Genomic DNA, 18,354 nt, shown 5'->3' on the forward strand with positions numbered 1-18,354 from the left:
CAGTTCTCCTGCCTCAGCCTCCCAGGTAGCTGTGATTACAGGTACGTGCCACCACACCCAGCTACTTTTTGTATTTTTAGTAGAGAGAGGGTTTCACCATGTCAGCTAGGCTGGTCTCAAACTCCTGAGCTCCTGATCCACCTGCCTTGCCCTCCCACGGTGCTGGGATTACAGGCGTGAGCCACCAGGCCTGGCCGTCTTTCTGTTGTATTCTTTAAATAAAGTATGCTAATAATTTCAACAGAACACTTTTTACACTTTAAAGAACTTAACCATTGGTCCAACTGTCTCTGTTTTGATAAACAGACGTTTTCCGATGGAGGTTAGCTGTTTTTTAAATAATTAAATCATTCAAAGTCATTGCTAGAAAATGCAAAAAGGCTTTTTTTTTTTTTTTTTTTTGAGACGGAGTCTCGCTCTGTCACCCAGGCTGGAGTGCAGTGGCGTGATCTGGGCTCATTGCAAGCTCTGCCTCCCGGGTTCACGCCACTCTCCTGCCTCAGCCTCCCGAGTAGCTGGGACTACAGGCGCCCGCCACCACGCCCAGCTAATTATTTTTTGTATTTTTAGTAGAGACGGGGTTTCACCGTGTTAGCCAGGAGGGTCTCGATCTCCTGACCTCGTGATCCACCCGCCTCAGCCTCCCAAAGTGCTGGGATTACAAGCATGAGCCACTGCGCCCGGCCAAAAAGGCATTTTTTAAAGAAGTGTTAAGGTATTTTGCTTTTTTTTGAGACTTGCGCTGGAGTGCAGTGGCACAATCTCGGCTCACTGCAACCTCTGCCTCCTGGGTTCAAGTGATTCTCCTGCCTCAGCCTCCTGAGTAGCTGGGACTACAAGCGTGCACCACCACACCCAGCTAATTTTTGTATTTTTAGTAGAGACGGGGTTTCATCATGTTGGCCAGGATGGATTCTATCTATCTCCTGACCTCGTGATCCACCCGCCTTGGCCTCCCAAAGTGCTAGGATTACAGGCGTCAGCCACCACGCCCAGCCAGTATTTTGCTTTCTTATACTTTACCAGGCTAGTTTCTTGTAAAACAAAACTGCTGAAAACTAAGATGCCAGTAATTTACCTAATTGACACACCTCTTCTTGTATAAAACATAAACCAAAGCCGAACAACTGTCTGTCTTCCACACAGGCAAACCAAAACCATCAGTAAGAGGGGACACGACATAGCCCCCATGCTGGGCACGCCAGACCCCACTGTTTGTTAGTTCAGGGCAATGTCAAGCAGCAACACCTGCCCACCACCCAGTCCTGTCAGGACTGACCATTAGCTTTCTAAGGATGTATCACCTCTTCCTGGCTGGGCCAAGTACCTTATCTTTATATATCAAAATCATAATGTACAATAAATTATGAGAATATTATTAGCTCCTTTATAGGAAAAATCATCTAATGACAAGAATTATGTATTAGGCGATACCTTCCTTCCCATCCCATTTTTGTTTTTAAACTTCCATTAAATATAAAGCTCTAAAGGACTGAAACTACTTATCCTTGCTAGCAAGAGCAGTGACCAAATAACCTGAGGTATTAATTATGATGTTTAAGATTGATTCCAAGAATTTTATCACAATACAACAGTTTAATGTTCTCTCTCATATTGCTTTGAAATATGTAGGCATAAAGACAAACATACTTTTAACTGAAAGATAATAAATACAAATCTGTTAAAGAACAAACTGTCATAACAGTGTTCAGTGTATTGCCAAAGTGTTTGAGAATTACAGTAGTAAAGATGTCCCGTTGCCAGTAAAAGCAGACACCAAGATGTCTTGAAACAGATAGGAAGTATATATTGCTTTCCTGCATGCTTTCTATTTGAGGCAAAAAGACTAATTTGGCCCTTGAGTATTGTGGAATTTCTAGCGGCTGTCACCCTTATTCTGAAATTATAAGATAAAATTAAATATGCATTTTATAGTGTTAATATAAAATATGCTTTTCACTATTCCCTCTAGGGTAACTAACAAAGAAAGATTAAAAGCAACAGAGATAGCTGTCATCAGGCTGTTCTCTACTTATCCATTGACTCATTTAGTGCAAAACACATTCTATTAATAGTCTTTATTCCATATGGAAAAGTACAGTAGTTGTGCAGAAACAAAACTAACAAAGGAGTAAGACTTTCACAAATATTAAAGAAAATAAATAAGCCATAGTAGTTACAGCAAAACTCATGGAAAGCCTATAAAAAAGCTGTTCATACAAAGTACAATTGTACACACAGGAACAAACGTTGAAGAATGACATCAGAGGTTCCTATTTGTACAAAACCATAACGATGTTCACAGGAACTTCATTACAACGATTCATTTTAAAACATTCTGCAAATATATAACTAACTTCCTTCCCCTCAATTTTAGAAAATAAATTTCACATCCCAACATATAAAACAAATACACTCCTACTTCTCTCAAATTAGCATTTTAACATCTTCCAATAACACACCATTTTCATATAAAAATACCTTTAAACCAAGGTTCATTCCTGTACCTTATCTTTACAAATGAATAATACATCTGCTTGGATTTAAGTAGCACCTCAAAGGTGTTCATATAAATGAGATAAAGTGCTGTTACTGGTATACTGTTAACATGCCATAATAATATATCATTCAGTGCAATAACCCGCATGGATGAAGCTTACAGAGAACATGCAAATCATGACTGGGGTTTTCTTTTTTGTTTTTAGATTAACTACATTGAAATAGTTCTATTTACAAGTCTGAATAAAACTGGGCTATTTAATATATACAACATGTGACTATAAAGTACTAATTGTACAACAAAAGTAACAACCAGTCCTACCTTTAGTATCTGAATTAAATATTGTCCTTAGAGGAGCTTGGAAGGATTGTTCCAGGAGCACTACCATTGTTAAAAGCAGTTTGGAAACCAGGTGAGAGCTAATTTATAAGCGCCACTAAGAATGCTGGTCTTAGTATTTTAGTTTGAATCCACTTGACCACCAATCATGATTCCAAATGGCTTATACTGTTTCCAAATATCAAAAACACCTTCAAGCACAAATATAGGTTCCAAAAAAAGGTGCTATAAAAATATATGAATAAGAACCATAACACAGAAATAAGTGTTTAATCCCTTTATAGGAACTGCTATGAAGGAAACAATACTTAGGTGTTCTCATATTTTGCTTAAAAAAATTGGCTGCGTTTACAGTCACACTTATATTTAGCTAGAACTCACTCAGAACTTAATTTTTATGTATATATAAAATGGGATTTGACTCAATGGAACTGTAACTGTAAAATTCCATCATTTCCAGAATACATCTCTTGGATGTACATCACCTTGGTCATGGGTTAAACCTGTCACTCTTGAACAACATATTTATTCTCTAAGTTCTGTGATTTTACCACATAGCAAAGGCAAGGAGGAAAGTGGCAAAAGCCAATTTCATAAGTGAAAGTCATTAGTTAATGTCTTCTGGGCTGTCTTAAAATTTTAAGTTGATATAATTTTCAATTCTGTTTGGCATTCTTATTTATGGTGATTTCTAGCTATTAAAGAAGTTTTATCCCACATTTTAGATATATCATTGGCATCAGATCCACCCCAAAGGAAAAAAAAATGGCTAAAAAATAATTTTTCTGATGAAAAAACTATTTAATTTACCACCAGGAGTCAACACACGTTTCCAAATTCCACAAATGGGGCTTTCTTAAGGCTCACACATTTGACTCTATAAATGATCGCTTTGGTTTGGCTACAGTGAGGTGGCTCCTGTGGGCTTCATTACTGATATGAGGCTGCTGTTTGGAGATACTTTCCTGGTACAGATGAGAAACAGTCTTAGTTATCCTGTTCTCTTGAGAGTGGACTGGAATTTGGCACTTGTTTTCTTCTAGCTCCTTCACCTGTGCCCCATTGTGGACACTTGCACTCAGGGTAGAAACGGAACAGGTTTTGGCTTGGTTATTATATCCTCCCACTTGCATGAGAGAGGGCTTCTCAGTGTTAGCAGATTGCAGGCCAGCTGCAGAAGACGTGTTTGTCAGCAGCCCCTCTGGCGCCGGACAGTGCCAGGTGCGGCTTGGAGGATGGCTCTGCTGTTGGAACCTCGCAGTCTTATCCATGATGCCCATGAACGGCGTGTTGCGGGGTCTGTGCTCAGCTGTACCGCTCTGAACGTGGGTTACAACCTTGTCTTTAATTCGAGTATCTGGTCCTTGGACTTTGAAGCCATCTGAAAAACTGCTGCTCGAAGTCAAACTACTGGTTGAACTTGACATCTTTATGCTGCTGGATGGAGAACCAGAAGAGCCTGAGCTGGTGAGGGAAGCTGGGTGTCGCACGTCGCTGCAGGTCGCCAGCCCACCTTGGTTTGGAGGGGCTGCGTCCACAGCCACGGAGGAATGAGACAGAAGCCTCTCTGTGGTTTTTGTCTTACTTGGCAAAGGGTGTGCAGGGCCACTCTCACCGCACTGCAGGCGGACATTCTGGCTGGGGCCCAGCCGATCCCCAAAGTGGCCACAACCAGCTCTTGTAGTGAAAGTACCTGTTCCCTCTAAATGCTGGGTTCTGCTCCCAGCAGGAGCGGCAGCGATTCTCCCTGGCATGGGACTTGGAGGAGGGTTCTGAGAAGAGATCTGAACTTTCATGCTGCCATTTCTCACTGCCGACTGGCCAGAGCCCAGGTGCTGGCTGGTTTTCACGATCTGGGCCTGCTTGGAGGGCTGCAGGACCAGCCCTGGCTGGGCCACAGGCTCTCTCAGGGGCTTGCCGATTCCTGCCCTGCTCTGTGGCGATACCGGCCTTCCTTTGGACTGTAACCCTTCTTGAAGGTTTCGGATGTATGGGGAAGGGACAGATGAGGATGGCTGGGACCTGGGAGTTGGGGAAACAGATTCTTCCTGGGGAGAAGTTTCTTCCTCTTCAGTCTCCTCAGAGTGAAAGTGGTCACTTAAGCCAGGGGTTGGGGTGTCCTCTTCGTTCTCGGAGTCGTTGGGTGTAGCTGGTGGCGGGCCCTGCTGTTTTTGCTGTTGACTCCTCTGGAGTTGTTTGCACTCCTCTTCTACGCGGGCCAGAAGCCTCTTGATTTCCTGATTGGTGGGACAGAGTTGCACAGCCTCTTGCAGGTCAGCCAGAGCTGCCACGAATTGCCTTTGTAGGAAAATGTAAGGTAACATTACAAACCACACACGAACATGCTCAGAGTGTAACTGTTCATAAAAGAGCTGTGCTCAAAGGAAAGAGAAGGTAGCAAGTGAGTTTTGAACACTTACGGCGGTGGCCAGGATCCATTTAATCAGCCCAGAGTAACTCAGCTAAGTGGCAGTGCTGAATTCTAACCTAGATGGGTATGACTCTACAGCCCTGCTCTCCATAAAGACCACTGGGCCGGGAATAGGGGCAAGCATGAATCAGTGGGCGCCAGAATCTTTTTAATATTGTTGCCATCCCATGGTAACGCTGTGCCCACCTCTCACTCAACAGGCTTATATCACTCTTCCCCACCCCTGAACTTCCTAATGTCCCTAGTTGGCAGTTTCCTTGAAATATGGACTAAACTAGGTAGGAAGTTCATGTTGCAGTAAGTTTCACATGGGGGGAGGAGTGGGAAGGAATAATTATTGAGACGTCAGGGGAAAATAGAAGTTTACTCATCACTGATAATGTCCACCACCATGCCTCTTGGAAGCAGGTAGTAATACTAATTCAGTATTAAAAAGGATGAGAGGCACCTGAGCAACACTTCTGCAACAAAATCTCCCCAAATTCAACAGGCAGGTTTGATCCCACAAGAAAAAAAGCTCTAGACACAAAGATAACCACGGACAGTACCTGCTATTTCTCTTCGCTCTTGCTCTGGCATAAAAGGCTTCATAGGACTTGGGCTTCAATTCGAGAGCCTTGGAAGCAAATTCCTCTGCCATGCCAAAGTCCTGGTGTCAACAAGAAATACAGGAGTCAGAAGCAGCCTGGACACACGATTGTGGGAAGCCCTTCTAGTTTTGTTCTAAAGGGTAGCAGCACTCTGAGGCACAGCCAGAGAGGGAGGAAGGGAAAGTTCCGTTTTCTATTTTGTTTTAAAGTGAGGAGATAATGATAGTTGATTAATATCATTAGGAGAAGAATCCACTATAGAAAACAGTGGTAGCAACAGTGCCCCAGAAGGCCAGAGGGTGGAACCTCACACCCCAGTGGAGGGGTAGCCTCAGAGAGGAGCGCAGACACTGCATCTATTCCTTCAGCAGGGCACAGAAGCAGGCAGCTCAACAGACTGGGGCAGGAGGACACAGTTAAAAAAAGGTAGGAAGTACTATTGAAACAGATCTACTAGTTACAAGTCGACTATGAGTTCCCCACGACCGGTTACAAATTAGTTACTGGCAGACCCTCTGAGCAAACCCAACACAGAAGGCAGGCCCACCACAATCGGCTTGGGTTGGACTCTCCTGAATCCGGGGACGGCAGTGCTGGCAGCAACAGTGTTGGGAAGCTGCAGAAGAGCAGTCTGCATTTGCTTCTCATCACTGAGGCCAAGGAAACGAAACCCAAGTGCATTCCTTCAACATCATGCGAGGAGCCTAGCAGCAGTGACCAAACGATGGTCATGGATAGGAGCTGTTTCCCACATGCCAGGTTCACGTAAATGTGCAAGCAAATTGGACGGGAGGGCCCAGGATTTGGTCTGGAGAAGGGCTGGCCTTCACCGCTGGGGAAGGGCTCTGTTGCTGGAAGACTGGGTTGGAATAAAGGGGCACAGCTTACGTTTGTTTTTCTTCGGCATCGCGACAAATTGAGATAGAGGGAAACCCTTAATTCATTGAAGGGTCTCATGTCCTCTCCGAATCCTTCTCGAGGGAACTTTCTTAAGGCATACTGGTACCTCTGGGCTGCCTCTTTCATCTTCCCTTTCTAGGATTCAAAAATCACAAACATTTGTCCTTTTTCAGAGGTTCAGAGGTTCTAAGATGAAGAACCTTCCACACCCGGAACACCGTGGGGAGTTTACTTCCCCCTGCAAACCCACGACAGAAATATGGGCTGACGCATGAGGGCTTCACTGTCCTCACATGCACCCGCATTCTGTGGTTACACAGTGAGAAAGAAGCTGGTTTTACAATAAGGTGTCTGTAAACTGCTAGATAATTATCAAACTTAATGAATCAGATTACCTTCTGGTATGTATTTTTGAAAATTATTTCAAGAATGATCTCACATCTAAAGATATTTTAATGCTAAGTGTAATAGAAATCAGATGAAAAACTGATCCTATTCCTAGGACAAGTAGCATCTTGTAGATAAAACTAGAGAGCTTGCTGCAGAATAATAATTTTTCTTCTAAGAGGAACTAAAACATGGGCTTTAAAAATCAGAACAGCACCACACATCATTTTCAAAGCTAAAAAAATCCATTTGCTCAGTCAGTCCCATTGCACAGCAGGTATGAAGCCTGTTGAAAATGGCTTCGTATTTCTGACATAATTGCCTACCAAAATCCATATTAAAAGCACTTCAAAGCCACAGCAATACACACTCTCAACTCAATTTCAAGCTGATTCCAAGCCAGGAACCCTGCTGGGTCATGCTATATTGCCTATTTATTTGTTACTATTTAAAAAAATGAGAAGGAAAAAATCTACAGCATATCAAATACAGCTGCCTAACAGTAAAAAGGATTAACATGGTCATAATCTAGTTTTTCCCCTATAATCTTTTAATTCTGTCTAATCACAGAGCTGCAAAGAATAGTGACCTATGCAAATGGCCTGCATATCTATCTAAACCAGGGGTTGGCAAACTATAGCTTGAAGACCAAGTCTGGCCAGCCACCTGTGTTTACAAATAAAGTTTTATTGGGACACAGCTGTGCTCATTCACTCTGTGCTATCTGTGCCCCCACAGCAGAACTGGGGAGTTGTGACAGAGGCCACACAGTCTGCAAAGCCTAAAACATTTACTGTCTGGCCCTTTACAGAAAAAGTTTGCTGACCTCTGACCTAAACTGATGTCTTATTTGGAAAAATTTAAAGTTTATTGATCTGTAAATCATATTTCTATTTCCAAGGGAAAATGGAAAAAATTAATTCAGTCTTCTGAGTAACTGAGGTATTACTTGACCGTATTAAGTAAAAATCTCTAAAAACAGTTTCAAATTCTAGAAATTAATATTAAAAATTAGATAGGAAAGGCTTAGGAGACAGAATGACCCTTTTCTTTCAGAAATGTCTGCTGGGTGTTCCTCTCCCACGTCTCATGACTGTGCCTCAGCATGGTGTTCTGAACTCAGAATGTGAAGGGCTGAGGAACCTTCTCTATGACGTTCAGTTGACCTAGAGGTGAGTTGGCTTCACGCCATGGCTTCAGACAGGAAGTCACCACTACAACTTCAGGGATTAGCTCAGAAATAATGGCTCTCAGACACAAAGAGAGGTGCTTTCTACCTTTAAGATTCTGCCGGAAAGATATTAAGCCAACAATGGGCATGAAGCCAGGTCAGCACCTCTTGGCACTTTTTTTTTTCTTTTGAGACGGAGTCTCACTCTGTTGCTGAGGCTGGAGTGCAGTGGTGCAATCTCAACTCACTGCAACCTCCGCCTCCCGGATTCAAGCAATTCTCCTGCCTCAGCCTCCCGAGTAGCTGGGATCACAGGCGCCCGGCTAATTTTTGTATTTTTAGTAAAGATGGGGTTTTGCCATATTGGCGAGGTTGGTCTGGAATTCCTGGCCTCAAGTGATCTGCTCACCTCGGCCTCCCAAAGTGCTGGAGTTACAGGCGTGAGCCACCCCACCCAGCCACCTTTTGGCACTTCTATTACATGGATTCTGTGCAGTAGCACAGCTGTGGCCATTATATACCCAATTAAGAGGGTGCTCCGAGGCAGTTTCAATGGCAAAGGGTGGCACCACTTACTTTGTACATCACATTTCCTTCCTCCATTAATTTCTGTAAAAGTATAATCAAGATATCAGGTTTGGAAGTGGCCATCGCCCAAGCAGCATTTCCTGCAAAACAAACACGCATTCAGAGGCACTTCAGAGGCCCCGGGGAAAGGATCCCAGTTCCTCCGTGGCCCCACAGCTAGAGGTCAGCACCAGCAGGAGCCCAGCTGCAAGGACCACAACACGATGAGGGAGGGAGCAGGACGCCGGGAGGCTGTCACTAATCCTTTCCCACTGACCTGGGCACTCGAATCTGTCCTTGTTATTTTACTGAAAAAAGTAATGAGAAATGAAGGCATCCGAGCAGCGAAGACTCATTCCTCCCTTCCGGGTGGAATGTGGGGAAAACTGATTAAATGAGGCCTCAGCATAACCTCCTCAGTTCCTGCAACGGCCACCGTGCAGGCATGTGTTCTCAGCACGCAGTCTCTGTGCCGTGTCACTGCGCTCTACTCCAAGATGTCATGGCTTCTCTCTCCTACCCTACAGCTCGGCCTGAGCTCTCGGGACACTGTGGGAGGAGTGCTGAAGAGCACAGCCCTGGAGCCAGCCTGCTAGGTCCCCAAGGCGAGGCAGTCCTGGGGGAAGACATTTAGCTGCTCGGTGCCTTGGTTTCCTCATCTGTAAAATCATGGGATTGTCACTGAGACTTTCAGGGCTGTGGCAGGGATTAAGGCAGAGGGCGAAACTGCTTGGATAGTTCCTGGCACTATTCACTGCTTGACAGTATTAATGAATAGCATTTTCATCACAGTGCCCTACCCAGAGCTGCTCCTGACCAAGGGCCCCACACATCAACCAAAACAGTGACCCTCCCCACATCTGGAATGGTGTGTTGTGTCAAAGCCAGCCACATGGAAAGGGCTTTCCCTACTGAGGGCCCCCCACATGATCCTCAAGTATCACCCTAGTTTGTCTTCGTGAAATCATACTACTACTTCTTCACAGAAACTTGCTGTGGTGGCCATTTCCCCACACAGCTGACTGGTGGCTCTAGAACAGTGGCTCAGCCTCCGCCCCTGCTCAGAGTCACCTAGGGAGCTTTCAGCAGCACCGCCCGGCCCCACCCCACAGCAAGAGGCTGTGGTTCCTCTCTGGCGTGGTTCCTGGCCACTGATACCACTCCAGACTGTCCTTCAACACCAGCCTCTGCTTTCCACATACCCCCGCAGAAACACCGTGAGCTACTTACACATTGTGCATAACGGTGATTAAGTGTGACTGAGACAGAGAGAGATCTGCAAACATCTGACGTTTTACTTCCTTAACCTGGGAGCAGGTCACTCTCTGTGCTCTCTAGGCTTCTACAATCGGGAGCTCACCCCTCTTCCTGCTCAACGGAGGCAGTGCTCACTGACCTAATTTGGCTCCCTTTCTGAGTAGCGCCACCACTACAGATGTGTTCCGGCAGCCGATGGCTCTGTCCAAGGGCCGCATCCCGCTGTGGTCCACATGCTCGATCACGGCTCCCTTCTCCACCAGGTACAGCACCTGCAGGGACAGCAGAGGCCTGAGCAGCAGCTGGGAACAGGAGTTCAGGGGTGCACACGGATTTAGGGGTGGGCAGTCTTAGCTTCACTCTGATTTTAGATGCCTCTGCCTATTAAGGATCCTAGACTAGAAATAAAGTGGACACGAAACAGAGAAGAGGAGCTGCAATCCACAGCTAAAACCTTCACTGCTGAAGAGATTTTGCCATCAGGGATGAGGAAAGCAGGGGACACGCTACCACAGGTGGGTGTGTGCACACATGCGTGATCTGTCTCTGTCTCACACCACTTCCCAGGCCACAGAGATGGGACATAGTCACCTTTGCATCTCCAATGAAGTAGGCAGCAGACTTCTGCAATGAGCTGTAACAAATGAGCGGGCCACAGCAGTGGTGACTTTAGAAATACTCAGACCCACACAACCTGTGCAAGGCAACTGTTAAGATTGGCAGCTTGGGACGGGATGGACCCAAGTATAATCCACTTCAAAGAGACGTGAAGGAAATTGGGAGAGTAAAGATGGCAAGTTTGATACCACGGTACAAAGACTGATTTGATGTGATAAAATAGCTGTCAGTTGAACCAAACTGGAAACAAGAAGAAGAAATACTGTGGCCACTCAAATTTCTCCATTTACTGGAGCCATTTTAGCCTGTAGCCATTTTTTAGCCTGTGGCTATTTTAGATTTTCATGTGAATCTAAAAATGTATGCTTCCTATCATCCACCCCACTATTCAAAATAACACTAACTAGAGGGATTATCTATATAAAGAACTACAACCCAACTACAAAAACCAAATAACCTCATCTTTAGAATGCGCAAAGGACTGGAATATATTTCTACAAAAATGATCAACAAATGGCCAACAGGCATATGAGACAATGTTCAACTTATACCCATTATGATGGCTACTATTAAAAAAAAAAAAGCTACTATTTAAAAAAGCACCTCAGACATGCAGGGCCACGGCTTCCACTGCCAGGTCTGCAAGCACCTGTCTGTCCAGCTAGTCCTTCCACAAGTACTGGCTGGGCGTGATGGCTCACGCCTGTAATCCCAGCACTTTGGGAGGCCGAGGCAGGCGATCACCTGAGGTCAGGAGTTCGAGACCAGCCTGGCCAACATAGTGAAACCCCATCTCTACTAAAAATACAAAAATAAGCTGGGTGTGGTGGTGGGCACCTGTAATCCCAGCTACTCAGGAGGCTGAGGCAGGAGAATCGCTTGAACCAAGGAGGCAGAGGTTGCAGTGAGTTGAAATTCTACCAGTGCACTTCAGCCTGGGTGACAGAGTGGGACTCCATCTCAAAAAAACAAAAGCAAAAACAAAAAACAAGTATTGGTGATGATGTGGAACAATTCTGGAACCCTTATGCACTGTGCTATGAATGTAAAATGCAGCAGCTGTGGAAAAAAAGTAGGGCAGTTCCTCAAAAAATTAAAAATACAATCACTATATGAGCCAGAAATTCTGCTTCTGGATATATACCCCAAAGAACTGAAAACAGGGTCTTGAATACTTGGACACCCACATTCATTGCAGCATTATTCACAATAGCAAAAAACATAGAAGCAACCTAAGTGTCCACTGACAGATGATTGGATAAACGAGATGTGGTATATACGTACAATGGAGCAATATTCATCCTTACAAAGGAAGGAAATGCTATTCTAACACACGCTACAACATGGGTGAACCTGGAGGACATTATGCTACATGAAATAAGCCAGTCACAAAGAGACAAATACTATATGATTCTACTTACATGAGATATCTAAAGGGGTAAAAAACTCACAGAGACAAAGTAGAGCGATGGCTGTGATGGGCTGGGGGAGGTGGAGAGTTGTTTAACAAATACAGTTCCACCTTTGCAAGATGAAAAGTTCTGGATACTGGTTGTACAACAATGTGAATATACTTGAACTCTATATGTTTAGAAATGGTTAAGGGTAAATTTTATGCTATGTGTTTTTGCCACGATATTAAAAAAATGATGTTAGAATGCTAAGCTCCTTCACTCTTCTCTAATTTTGATAAACTACACAATGTGGGAAGGTAGCTGAAAAATAAGTGTAGACATGTGAGATTTAGTTGAGTATATTTTTGAAAACTGACATGGAGTTTACAAGGTACTGAAGTTTATACCATTGAACTCTGACAGTGCTGCCTTCTAAAAGCACCAAGGCACAGAGGTACAGGGCCGTGGCTTCCACTGCCAGGTCTGCAAGCACCTGCCTCTCCAGCTAGTCCTTCCATTAGATGTACTGAACTATTGGAAACTGGTAACTCTCATGTAGCTATTTCTCTGGCACCTGCTGGTGCCTGGGACATGGAGCCTGACAAAATCAGTTTCTGCCCTGAAAGACATTTCACAGTTCTCAGTTTATCAAGGTTTTATTCCCTCAAACCTTGATTAGACATGGGCATTTGGCAAAGAGATAAAGATAGTGCCCAAAGCTTTCCATATTATTTTTAGGCAATACCATATCACTTTAAAAACAACCAGTATATGTAGATGATGAAATACTATGCAGGCTTTAAAATAAGGAAATCCTGTCATTTGCCACAACATGGATGAAGCTGAAGGACATTAGTGAAATAAGCCAGGCACAGAAAGACAGCATGATCTCACTTATATGTGGAATCTAAACAAGTTGAACCCACAACAGAAGCAGAGAATAGAAAGAAGCTGGGAGACAGGGGGACCTGGGGAAAGGGTAGGCACCGGTCAAAGGGTACGAAGATTCAGTTAGACAGGAGGAGTAACTTCTGGTGATCTACTGCACAGTACTGCAGCTAGAATTAATAACTTTTTATTTATTTATTTATTTTTTTGAGACTGAGTCTCACTCTGTTGCCCAGGCTGGAGTGCAATGATATGATCTTGGCTCACTGCAGTCTCCACCACCCGGGTTCAAGTGATTCTCGTGCCTCACCCTCCTAAGTAGCTGGGATTACAGGCACCCGCCACCACGCCTGGCTAATTTTTGTATTTTTAGGAGAGGTGGGGTTTCATCATGTTGGCTCGCTTGATCTCGAACTCCTGACCTCAAGTGATCTGCCCGTCTTGGCCTCCCAAAGTGCTGGGATTACAGGCATGAGCCACCGCGCCCAGCCAAGAATGTATTGTTTATTTCAAAATAGCTGAAAGAGATCTTAAATGCTCTCATCAAAAAGAAATACTATTTGGGTGACGGATACATGAATTAGCCTGATTTGGTCATTCCACAATGTGTACACGTATCAAAACAGCACTGTACCCCATAAATATACACAATCATTAGTCAATTAAAAATAAAACTTTGTCCAGGCATGGTGGCTCATGCCTGTAATCCTACCATTTTCAGAAGCCAAGGTGGGGAGATCACTTGAGCCCAGGAGTTCGAGACCAGCCTGGGCAACATGGTGAAAAACCCTGTCTCTAAAAATTAGTCAGGTATGGTGGTGCATGCCTGTATTCCCAGCTACTCAGGGGGCTGAGGTGGGAGGATCTCTTGAGACCAGGAGAACAACGCTGCAGTTATCACACCACTGCACTCCAGCCTGGGCAACAGAGCAAGACTGTCTCAAAAATTAATAATAGGCCAGGTGCAGGGGCTTACGCCTGTAATCCCAGCACTTTGGGAGGCTGAGGCAGGTGGATCACGAGGTCAGGAGTTCAAGACCAGCCTGGCCAACATGATGAAACCCTGTCTCTACTAAAAATACAAAAATTAGCCGGGCATGGTGGTGCATGCCTGTAATCCCAGCTACTCAGGAGGCTGAGGCAGGAGAACTGCTTGAACCCAGGAGGCGGAGGTTGCAGAGAGCCGAGATTGCACCACTGCACTCCAGCCTGGGCAACAGAGCAAGACTCCATCTTGGGACCAAAAAAATTAATAAATTAAAAACAGGCCGGGCGCGGTGGCTCAAGCCTGTAATCCCAGCACTTTGGGAGGCCGAGGTGGGTGGATCACGAGGTCAGGAGATCGAGACCATCCTGGCTAACACAGTGAAACCCCGTCTCTACTAAAAAATACAAAAAATTAGCCGGGCGTGTTGGCGGGCGCCTGTGGTCCCAGCTACTCGGGAGGCTGAGGCAGGAGAATGGCGTGAACCCAGGAGGTGGAGGTTGTGGTGAGCCGAGATCGCGCCACTGCACTCCAGCCTGGGGGACAGAGAAAGACTCCGTCTCAAAAAAAAAAAAAAAAAAAAAAACAAAACAACTTTAAAAAAAAGCAACCAGGTAGTCATTTGATTAGTCACTTACCATATATAAAAGTAGTTTCTAAATGATCTATGCAAAAGTTTTATTTATATGGATGACTGAGAAAATCACATATGCACATGTGTACGCATATTCACGTATGTGTCTGTTGTATGTGCTGTTTGTAAGCAGGTATTTTTAAGCTTTTAAGAGTCGACAAAAATCTTAAGTCCTGGAATAGATTGCATGTCACAGAATTAGAGAAAAATGAAAGATCCCTGACAAGACACACACACACACACACACTGATGACACTGAGACACAACCTCATGCAGGCCCTAGATTGAGCTGTTCACTTCCTGGTGTTCCTGGTGTTTCTTTCCAATGCAGGTGGAGGTGGGGAACACCTGCTGGTACTCACAGTCTCAGCATCGCCATAGAAGGCGGCCAGGTCCAAGGGTGTGCGGCCATTCTTGTCCGTCTGGTCTATCGCAGCTCCTTCTTCAACCAGATACTGGACCACTGCCCTGTGACCTTTCAGACAAGCCCAGCTTAATGCTGACAGACCCTCTTTGTCTAGAGAAGATAGGGCTGCACCTGAAAGGAAAGCCCATTCACACAACATGAACCTTATGAGATGACAAAGCCAGAAGGCAAATCATTTCACACCTGCAGAACACCCGGCCTGAACCAAGTGTCAGTCAAGCACTGTGAAGGGTGACACTGGCTGGATGGGCTGGCAGAATGGTCATTGCTGCTGAAGAGGAATACCAGGCATGTGGCTGTGGTGCCTATTCTCTCTACTGTGTATTAGAAAATTTCCATAACAGAAAACTTAGAATTGGAATCAGAAAGCACTGAATGGGTCTGCTAAAGTTCTCTCTCTGTGTCCATCCAAAAGAAACCTTTGAGGGCATCATGCTGCTACCTTTTGAAAGGAGGAATTCCACGGTGCTCAAGTGCCCTTCACAAGCAGCCACCATGAGGGGCGTCCGGCCTTGCTTGTCACTTAGGTTCACATCACAGCCGCGTTCCAACAGCAGTCTAACAATCTGAAAGAGACACTCGGAATTACCATCCTCCTGCTGCCTTTTCCACCACACCTGCTATACCCAGACAGGTTTCTCAACCTTTAAGAATAGTCAAATGACTTTCTTTCAAAAATCCGTAAGTTGTGTGAACCATGGGGCCTGGAAAATCTTTCCATTGTATTCCTTTGAACAGAACCTTTTCCAAAATATGTACTCTTTTTAACATGCCCAATTCATTGCTGTTGTCAACTAAATATACACATACCAGAGAGAAACGGTAATTTGGGGGAGGAGGGATGCCAATCACAATCTACAAGGACAAGACAGCCACAGGGGCGTGGGAGAATGAAGCATAACTCAGGGGGGCGAGCAGCAGTCATGGGGTCCCCCACGGGCACTGAAACTAAGTAAGTACCTACAGCTGAGTGCAGGGCAGGAGGGGGTCGCAGAAAGAAGGTCGCAGAAAAGGGGGTCACGCGCGCCCACCACACACCCAAGCCATGGGCTTTCCTAAGATGCAGCACTGGCGGATGGCACGCCCTTCGGGGAAGGCAACTTTTAGCAAAGCACCCTGAGGAGATTCTTAGCCCTAGAAATATGCCTTTCAACCATGCATGGTCATAAGGTTGGGGAGAAAAAAAACTCAGAAAACCAGACAGGGGTATCCCATCACCACCATCCCAGCAGGAACTGCTTCACCTGTAGCTTAGCCCAAGTTTTTCCCCAACACATCACTTGTTACATGGCCACAGCAACAGGAGGTAGCACAATCCCACTGCCGTCTTGCTCGTTTATCCACTAACAAATGCTTTCCAAACTTCCCCGTGACTTAGGACACAGCAGGGCCAGGAAACGATTAGCCAGAGGATCAAGGTGAAGCAGTGAGGGTGACAGGGAACAGATGGTGCAAACCAAGCTCTTAGGAATGGAAAGGGGAGAAGAATCCTGTCAGGAAGCACTCACAGCTCCTACTAAGGGAGCCAGCAGGCATCAGCAGAGATGCGATTCCATGACCAAAACTTTGGTCTAGAAAATTCTTCTTTGTAATGGTCGTAACATCCTTTGCATCTGTAGTGTATGTGTAACTTGGTGCTAGGCGTATGGTAGGTATGTGGTCACTGTTTACGAAATGAAGGAACAAGGATTCCCTACTCACTTGAATGAACCACAACAATACATCATAGTAAAAAACAAAACAAAACAAAACAAAAACAAAAAACAAACAAAAAACCCAGCCTGAATCAGTGCTGGACCAGAGGGAAACATTTTCTTTTCCAAAGAGCATAAAAGAACCGCTCTTCTTCCAAGTATGTTGGACAAATGCGTCACCAAACTACAACAGCACATATGTTAGAGCAAGTCTCCTGTTACCACGATGAATCCACCCACTCCACTTCCCTCTGCAGCTGAAGGCAGTTGGCTGTGTCTCTGACCTGGATAGCTCAGCCTTGAGCAGCCTTGCTCCCCAGCCTATGTGGCCAACTGTATTATCTTGTCAAACGTGGCTCTATCAAGTAGTCCCGATGGCACAGCAGAAGCCGAGGATGGGGAACAGACAGGCTCAGGGGAGCTGCATTGTGTTCTCAGGGGAGCCAGGCAATAGTGAACTCCATCCCCACTCATTGCTTCTGAAGCATTCAGGGGCGCCCTGGGTACCTGCCAATGCCCCTGGCGTGCTGCACAAAACAAAGGTGGAACCCCTCTCCTGTTTGTCCGTGACACAGCAGCTCCACGCCCCAGCAGCAGCTCACAGACCTCCAGCTTCCCTCTTCCTGCGGCGGCAGTCAGGGCTAAAGGAAAGTCACATGGAGGGGAATCTGTTAGCGTGTGGTGGAGCACAGATAGACAGAAATTCTTTAACAGTTCTCTCCCCCAGTGGGAGGTGGGGTCTATATGTCCTCCCACTTTGAACCTGTGGGGGCTCTGTGACAGCTTTGACCAACAGAACACAGCAGAACCAATTCTGTGTGCGTGTCAAGGCCCAGGTCCTAAGAGATGGGCTGCTTGCACTTCCTTGAACACTGTTTCTTGGAGCCCGGATGCCATGCTGAGAGGAAGCCCAAGCAGTCCTGTGGTGAGACCCACAGAGACAAGAACTGAGGCCTGGGCATGGCTGCCAGTTCCAGATGGGCTCCCAGCAGACAGCCAGCACCAGCCGGCCAGCCACATGCATGTCCCATCTGGAAGGGGATCCACCAGCCTGAATCAAGCTGCCCCAGCTAAAGCCATGTGAGCAGAGGTGAGCCATCCCCACCATGCCCAGCCCAAACTGTAGATTCAGAGGTGGCTAAGTTTTGTTTTTGTTTTTCTCAGGAAGAGATAACCAGAATACAGTGCAATGCAAACACAGGTTGGTATTATTGTCTAGTTTGGCCTCTTACCCTAAAATCATAAAATTTCATTCAACAAGAACAATCACTGAAGCAGTCTAGAGTGCATGTCACCCCCCGCCCCCCGCCCCGTTAAAGAATCTCTTTAACAAGTCAAGATTCAGGGTTAAGAAAGTCAAGAAAGAAAAGAAGATCCAACTGTAGGGGGCCCGAGTGAACACGCTGGCCCAGAGGCAGTGAGCTGCCCACTGTCATGGCGGTGCTGCGGGAAGTCAGCTAAGGATGAAAGAAGAGAGGACAATGAGGCGGGTTACTCACGACACCCTCCCGTCAGCCTGGGCCTCCCCACTCCCCGATTCTTAATTTGGGGGTAATAAGCAGGGGGTGTAGT

At 45.6% G+C, this 18,354-nt stretch overlaps 1 protein-coding gene across 5 annotated transcripts in view; it reads right to left on the reverse strand.

The window, feature by feature from the left end:
- Positions 1–863: 863 nt before the first annotated feature.
- TANC1 (tetratricopeptide repeat, ankyrin repeat and coiled-coil containing 1) overlaps positions 864–18,354 on the reverse strand; it is a 268,517-nt gene continuing 251,026 nt past the window's right edge. For 4 of the 5 annotated variants that reach the window (XM_055292020.2, XM_055292021.2, XM_055292019.2 and 1 more), the window contains 8 exons: positions 17,290–17,423; positions 15,531–15,654; positions 15,024–15,199; positions 10,282–10,414; positions 8,895–8,986; positions 6,749–6,895; positions 5,819–5,919; positions 864–5,137 (listed from right to left, as the gene is read on the reverse strand). In XM_055292020.2, coding sequence (XP_055147995.1) covers positions 3,703–5,137; positions 5,819–5,919; positions 6,749–6,895; positions 8,895–8,986; positions 10,282–10,414; positions 15,024–15,199; positions 15,531–15,654; positions 17,290–17,423 — 2,342 coding nt within the window. In that variant the 3' untranslated portion in view covers positions 864–3,702. Of the gene's footprint in view, positions 5,138–5,813; positions 5,920–6,748; positions 6,896–8,894; positions 8,987–10,281; positions 10,415–15,023; positions 15,200–15,530; positions 15,655–17,289; positions 17,424–18,354 lie in introns of all 5 variants that reach the window. The other variant, XM_055292022.2, reaches the window with a different exon arrangement.

The sequence above is a fragment of the Symphalangus syndactylus genome, chromosome 9, assembly GCF_028878055.3.
Source record: "Symphalangus syndactylus isolate Jambi chromosome 9, NHGRI_mSymSyn1-v2.1_pri, whole genome shotgun sequence".
NCBI classification, from domain to species: Eukaryota; Metazoa; Chordata; class Mammalia; order Primates; family Hylobatidae; genus Symphalangus; species Symphalangus syndactylus.